This window comes from Cetorhinus maximus, chromosome 9 (assembly GCF_964194155.1).
Source record: "Cetorhinus maximus chromosome 9, sCetMax3.hap1.1, whole genome shotgun sequence".
In the NCBI taxonomy this organism is placed as follows: Eukaryota; Metazoa; Chordata; class Chondrichthyes; order Lamniformes; family Cetorhinidae; genus Cetorhinus; species Cetorhinus maximus.
The window spans coordinates 67563072-67570303 of NC_135887.1; the positions used below are offsets into that span (position 1 = coordinate 67563072).

The 7232-nt window shown below is 50.8% G+C and overlaps 1 protein-coding gene across 1 annotated transcript; it reads left to right on the forward strand.

Annotated features, from left to right (window-relative positions):
• The first annotated feature begins 497 nt into the window (after positions 1 to 497).
• Positions 498 to 6684, forward strand: LOC144684696 (CD59 glycoprotein-like). Its single transcript, XM_078548819.1, has 4 exons — positions 498 to 752; positions 3678 to 3757; positions 4712 to 4816; positions 5731 to 6684. Exons 2-4 carry the CDS (start codon positions 3706 to 3708, stop codon positions 5943 to 5945), a joined length of 372 nt encoding a protein of 123 aa, XP_078404945.1. The 5' UTR covers positions 498 to 752; positions 3678 to 3705; the 3' UTR covers positions 5946 to 6684.
• Positions 6685 to 7232: the final 548 nt, after the last annotated feature.

Genomic DNA, 7232 nt, shown 5'->3' on the forward strand with positions numbered 1-7232 from the left:
ACACTATTACCGCAGAGTGAGGATTATAATCACCGCAGTGACAGAGACACTATTACCGCAGAGTGAGGATTATAATCACCGCAGTGACAGAGACACTATTACCGCAGAGTCAGGATTATAATCATCGCAGTGACAGAGACACTATTACCGCAGAGTCAGGATTATAATCATCGCAGTGACAGAGACACTATTACCGCAGAGTCAGGATTATAATTACCGCAGTGACAGAGACACTATTACCGCAGAGTCAGGATTATAATCATCGCAGTGACAGAAACACTATTACCGCAGAGTCAGGATTATAATCACCGCAGTGATAGAGACACTATTACCGCAGTGTGAGGATTATAATCACCGCAGTGACAGAGACCCTATTACCGCAGTATGAGGATTATAATTACTGCCGCCAGGGGGTGCAGTTTGCTGTTCTCGGTTTGAATCGGCCGAAACCGGCCTCTGAATTCAGGCTTTCCCTCATCACCGCCCACTTTGAGTCTGCGCATTGACAGTTCCCATTTGATGTCTCGGCTCTGCGGTCTGCTCGGTTGAGTCTGTTTTTCTTGCTCCCGGCGCGAGCCTGCGCCGCGCCCTCTTTGCGTCGTGTGTCTGAGCCGCGCCCTCTCGCGGTGTGAGTCTGCGCTGTGCCCTCTCCGCTGTTGACTTTCCCCCGTTGGGTTGACGCTGAGAAGAGGCGTCACTGTTGCGGCCTGTGTATATTGTGGAGGTTGAGGGAAGTGGTGAAGATTTGACAGGTGAGAAGCGTGAGAGAGAAATCAAAATGTCGGAATAGGGAGAAGTTGTGTAAAATAGCACTGGAATAAACAAAAAATGAGAATGTGATCTAATGTTTCTGTGGGATAGAAATTTGATTGAAGAAAATAGAAATATCCTGAGAGAAAAAATGTGCAAGGTTGAAATAGGGGAAGTGGGGTAAGGGCTGGCCGAGACGGGAGGGGGGGAGGGGGGGAAAGGGGAGGGGAGGGGTGGGAGGGGGGGAAAGGGGAGGGGAGGGGTGGGAGGGGGGGAAAGGGGAGGGGAGGGGGGGAGGGGGGGAAAGGGGAGGGGAGGGGTGGGAGGGGGGGGAGAAGGGGGTGGGAGGGGGGGGGGAAAGGGGGTGGGAGGGGGGGGAAAGGGGGTGGGAGGGGGGGGAAAGGGGGTGGGAGGGGGGGGAAAGGGGGTGGGAGGGGGGGGAAAGGGGGTGGGAGGGGGGGGGAAAGGGGGTGGGAGGGGGGGGTGGGGGGGGAAAGGGGAGGTGGGGGGGGAAGGGGAGGTGGGGGGGGGAAGGGGAGGTGGGAGGTGGGGGGGGAAGGGGAGGTGGGGGGGGAAGGGGAGGTGGGAGGTGGGGGAGGGGGGGGATGGGGGGGAGATGGAGGGGGGAGGGGGGGAGATGGGGGGGGGAGATGGGGGGGGAGGGGGGGAGATGGGGGGGGAGGGGGGGAGATGGGGGGGGAGGGGGGGAGATGGGGGGGGAGGGGGGAGATGGGGGAGATGGGGGGGGAGGGGGGAGATGGGGGGGAGATGGGGGGGGAGGGGGGAGATGGGGGGGAGATGGGGGGGGAGGGGGGAGATGGGGGGGAGATGGGGGGGGAGGGGGGGAAAGGGGAGGGAGGGGGGGAGAACGGGGGTGGGAGGGAGGAGGGAGGGGGTGAAAGAGGGTGGGAAGGGGAGGGGGGGGGAAAGGAGGGGGAGAGGAGGTGGTGGGTGGAGGTGGTGGTGGGGAGAGGGGGAGTTGGTGGTGGGGAGGAGAGGGGGAGAGGAGGAGAGGGGGTGGGGAGGAGAGGGGGTGGGGAGGAGAGGGGGAGAGGAGGAGAGGGGGAGGGGAGGAGAGGGGGTGGGGAGGAGAGGGGGAGAGGAGCAGAGGGGGTGGGGAGGGAGAGGGGGAGGAGAGGGGGAGGGGGTGGGGAGGGGTTGAGGAGGAGAGGGGAGAGGGGGAGAGGAGGAGGAGGGGGGGAGAGGAGGAGGGGGGGGAGAGAGGAGGGGGGGGAGAGGAGGAGGGGGGAGAGGAGGAGGAGGGGGGAGAGGAGGAGGAGGGGGGAGAGGAGGAGGAGGAGGGGGGAGAGGAGGAGGAGGAGGGGGGAGAGGAGGAGGAGGAGGGGGGAGAGGAGGAGGAGGAGGGGGGAGAGGAGGAGGAGGGGAGAGGAGTGCAAGAAAAATAAAAATATAGGTTCTTTACATGCACAATGTTAAAGGGGGTTGAGGAGCAGAGACATGAGGGCTGCATTTACATATGTCTTTGAAGATGGTAGAGAAGTGAGAAGGATGGGAAAAAGGCACACACAACCTTGGGCTTTATAAATAAGGCACAGAGCACAGAAGCAAGGAACTTGTGTTAAACCTCTACAAGTGTCTGGTTATACCCCAGCTGCAGTATTGTGTCCTATTCTGGACACCTGACTTTGAGATGGTGAATTCCTGGATTGATCCCAGGAATGGGGACTTCAGTTATGCAAAGAGATTTAGAGGAACAGGGGTTGTTCTCACTGGAGCAGAGGAGGTGAGAAGGAGATTTGACAAAATCTTATATTCAAAACCTTGAAAGGCTTTGTTCAAGCAAATAAAGGAGAGTGTTTCAATGATTGTAGGCTCATTAGCCGGGGGACACAGATTGTAGGTGATTGACAGAAGAATGGGAAGAGAAGCCAATGTTTCCACAGTGAGTTGTGATAAGGAACTACCTGAAAAGAAACTGGATCAATCCTTAAGGGAAAGGTTACAGTTGTAGGAAGAGAACATGGTGAGAAGTGGGAGAAATTGAAGAGCTGGTATAGGCATGATGGGCCAGATGGCCTCCTGCTGTGCTGAATCATTGCATGGTTCTGATACAATGGGTTTGGGAGGAAGATAATAGGACATGAGGACAGCGTTGATATGACGCATGGAGAGCAACAGTTTGGACTGGTGATCACACCTCACTAGTCCTCTGTGGGAAATAAGTCCTGGGGGGGGGGGTTGCAGAGGAGTGTACAGTATCACTGGGGAGACTGTATATTGGGAGAGTATGGTCCTCTGTTCAAGAACAGAGGGAGACAGAAAGCAGGAAACTCTAGGCCAGTTAGCCTAATATCTGTCATTGGGAAAATGCTGGAATCCATTATTAAGGAGATAGTAGCAGACATTAAGAAAATCAGAATACAATCAAACAGGAAAGGTTGAGCAGGTTGGGCCAATTCTCACTGGAGTTCAGAAGAATGAGAGATTATCTTATTGAAAGAAGATTCTGAGGGGACTTGAGAGGGTGGATGCTGAGACGATGTTTCCCCTCATGGAGGAATCTAGAACTAGGGGGTCACAGTTTCAGAATAAGGGGTCTCCCATTTAAAATGGAGATAAGGAGGAATTTCTTCTCTGAGGGTTGTTAGTGATTGGAATTCTCTTCCACAGAGAGCAGGGGAGGCTGGGTCATTGAATATATTCTAGGCTGTTAGATTTTTGATGGACAAGGGAGTCAAGGGTTATGGAGGACAGGCAGGAAAGTGGAGTTGAGGCCACATCAGATCAGCCATGACCTTAATGAATGGGGGAGCAGGCTTAAGTGGGCTGAGTTGAGCTACTCCTAATTCTTATGGAGCCATTCACTGTGATTGTGTGTTTATATCAAGGAATGGGTTGTGTCCCAACCTCGAATACAGAGCACAAACATGTCAAACACTGACTAATGGTGCCTTTCTCTTGCTCAGGTGCGAGGGCTGAGTGTGTGCTAGAACCATGGAAAACACATTACTGAAGAGTTTCCTCTTACTGTCTCTTTGTTCAGTGGGTGAGTCTGGTTTGGTCTTTGAGGGAGGTTATAGCAGGTAACGTAACTGATGGAATTTTAGAATTGGGAGGTACAGACACACTCCCTGGTGACGCTAAATTGGGATGGTACAGACAATCCTCATGGAGGGTCAATATCGGGTGGGTACATACCCTGCCCCTGGGAGATGTATCTGTGTGATTTACTCATATGAAAGTGGCACTGAGTTCATTCTCAAAGCAGTGAATCTGCTGCACTGTGGGTCAGTCTCATTCACACCCACAGTGAACCTGCGGCACTGGGTCAGTCTCTTTCACAAATTGAAACTGCTGCGCTGTGGGTCAGTCTCTTTCACACAGTGAATCTGCTGCGCTGTGGGTCAGTCTCGTTCACACAGTGAATCTGCGGCACTGTGGGTCAGTCTCGATCACACAGTGAATCTGCTGCACTGTGGGTCAGTCTCATTCACACCCACAGTGAACCTGCGGCACTGGGTCAGTCTCTTTCACAAAGTGAATCTGCTGCACTGTGGGTCAGTCTCGTTCACACAGTGAATCTGCTGCACTGTGGGTCAGTCTCATTCATTCAGTGAATCTGCTGCACTGTGGGTCAGTCTCATTTATTCAGTGAATCTGCTGCACTGTGGGTCAGTCTCGTTCACACAGTGAATCTGCTGCACTGTGGGTCAGTCTCGTTCACACAGTGAATCTGCTGCACTGTGGGTCAGTCTCGTTCACTCAGTGAATCTGCTGTACTGTGGGTCAATCGCTCACTCAGTGAATCTGCTGCACTGTGGGTCAGTCTCGTTCACTGAGTGAATCTGCTGTACTGTGGGTCACTCGCTCACTCAGTGAATCTGCTGCACTGTGGGTCAGTCTCGTTCACTGAGTGAATCTGCTGCACTGTGGGGGGTATCCTGTTGAGCTTAAACTATGCATCTAATGTCTTGTGTTTCTCTGTCTGGCTCCCACCTAGGCTCGGCTCTTTTGTGTTATGAATGCAATAGCGTCAACGATGCGGAGTGTACCCGTAAGGACTGTTCCTTGCAAGAGGATGCCTGCCTCAATGTTACCATACTAGGTATGTATTTCAGAGCTTCACCTAGTCTGTTGTCTGGGGTGCTTTCTGCTTCTGCATTGTATTTTCGAAGAGGCATTGTTTCATAAAACATTTTGTCGAGCTTCCAGGAAGCTTTGGTTTCCGAATCTTTTTATCTTGCTTTGAATGCCCACGCTGTGTTATTAGCATAAACGTCCTGCTACTCTTGGCATCACAGTGTACTTAATATTTCACAAGGTATTAATGTTTCACTGGAAAGCTACAGGTTTGTGTTCAGGATGTGTCAACTGAGAAATAAAAATTGAGGAATCAGATTGCAAAATGCCTGCCGTGGGCCTCCAAACAGTCAAAGTGAGATAAAAGGAATAGAAGGATAAATTGCTGAGAAGTGCTGAACAGTAATGGTAGGGATTTCAACCAGCTGAATATTAACTGGGATAGAAACAGGGTTAAAAACATAGGGTACAGAATTCTTTAGGAAATGGTTGAAATACTGGCTCAGATAATATGCCGTGCCTTTGTCTGTGATAACAAATCTTTTACTGTTCCACTGCCCTCAAATCTGGCATCCCAGATCTTCCTGCTACTCTTGGCATCACAGTGTACTTAATCTTTCACAAGGAATTCTATAATGTTTCACAGGAAAGCTACAGGTTAGTGTTCACAAACCTGGCCCCTCCCTCCCTTTCCCCCCGCCCCTCTCTCTCCCCTGAACTTGGCCCCCATGACCCCTCACCCCCTGAAGTTAGCCCTCCTGACCCTTCACTCCATGGGCCCTCTTGGTCCTGGCCCCCGTGGGCCTATTCCCTCGAGTACAGCCTCTGTACCCCTTGCCAAGTCTGCATGTTGCAGCTCTCTCTCTCTCATGTCCCTGATTACTGCTTGTTGATGGATTTATTTAGATACTTTACTAATCTATCTCATTTTGTTTTCAGCAACGAACCAGCTGCTCCGCCGCTGTTGGACTGATATGCGATGTCACATTAGGGCAGTGCAGGCAGAGTTCAGTAAGGGTGCGGACATCAGCTTCACCTGCTGTAACTGGGACCTCTGTAACTCCAAGACAGGTGGGACCCCCAGAACAGATGCAAACTCCTTCCGACTGGGCATCCTGGCTGCTTTTGTTGGCCTTCATCCTTTCTTATTCTAAAACCAGAAGAGTGAGAGACCTCTGGGGAAGAAAAACAAATTTGCTGAGGGCCACAGGCACAGTCTATTTCCTTGTAATGAGTGTCCTGAATCTGCTCGACTTCCACATAACGCTCGCTAAACCGATATGCTGTAACAGTAATTCCCCTTGACCTCATTTGCCAGCTGATTCTCTTCTATCTGATAAACTAACCCGAGGAGAGGAGGTCACTGTACCCCGTTCTTCTGAATCAGAGAGCTGAATACATGTGCTTGCCCTCAGGAACCCAGCACTCTGCTCCCCTGCATTAGTGGAATCTGAACCAGCCACTGCCAGCTCTGAAAGAACTGCGTTGGTGTTTAAGACTCTGCTGCAGCTCTTTTTTTCAAAATTATAACATAACCTGTAGCTGTTGCCAGGCTTGGCTACTGTTGTAACATGGCACCCGTACAGCCTGGAGACAGGCTTGTGCCAGTGGGTTGATGTCTAACATTTATTTTATCTTGCACGAAGCGGGTGGCTTTGTTAGCTAATAACTAGCAAACAAGATTAAGGCAGGCTGTCCCTAGGAGTGAATAAGTCTTATCTTAATCCTGTCCGCTATAAGTCTAAGAAACAGTTAATTGAGGGCTCAGTACTTTATCAGTATTACTGAGATGAATTAGTTACGTATGTTGAATGAAGCACCTAGCTGTTGCTTTTGTACTTTGCATTTTGCAACTTATTTTAGTTCTTCAATAAAAGCCTTTTTGTGAGAGGAGCCAAGATTTGCGTGTGATGTTGCAGAAATTACCTGCTGTGGGCAGGGTGTGATTCAGTGACTCCTCATGTCCTGTAGAGAGGACTGCTAGCCTCCACACCTCTATAAACAAAACAGTGAAGGAGATAGCAGGAGACTGACTGCGAAGCATTGATGAGCTCAGCCAAAATAATAGGCGCAGTCTTTTTTCTCATTGGCTTAGTGGACAGATAAGCAACAACATCATTTTATAAAGTGCCTTTAACACATTCAAACAGCCCAAGGGACTACGCAGGAGCATTATAAAATAAAGTATAACAGCGAGACACATAAGGAGATATTAGGTCAGACAGCCGAAAACTTGGCCAAAGAACTACTTTTTAAGAAGTCTCTCATAGGTTGAAAGCAGGGTAGAGAGGTGGAGAGGTGTAGGGAGACAATTCCAGAGCTTGGAGTCTAGGCAGCTGAAGATGTGACCACCAGTGATGGAGCAGTTAAAATATCCTGCTCGTGGACTCATGAGCCTGGAGTATGTTGGAATGGACTTTGAACACATACTTTGTATTTGT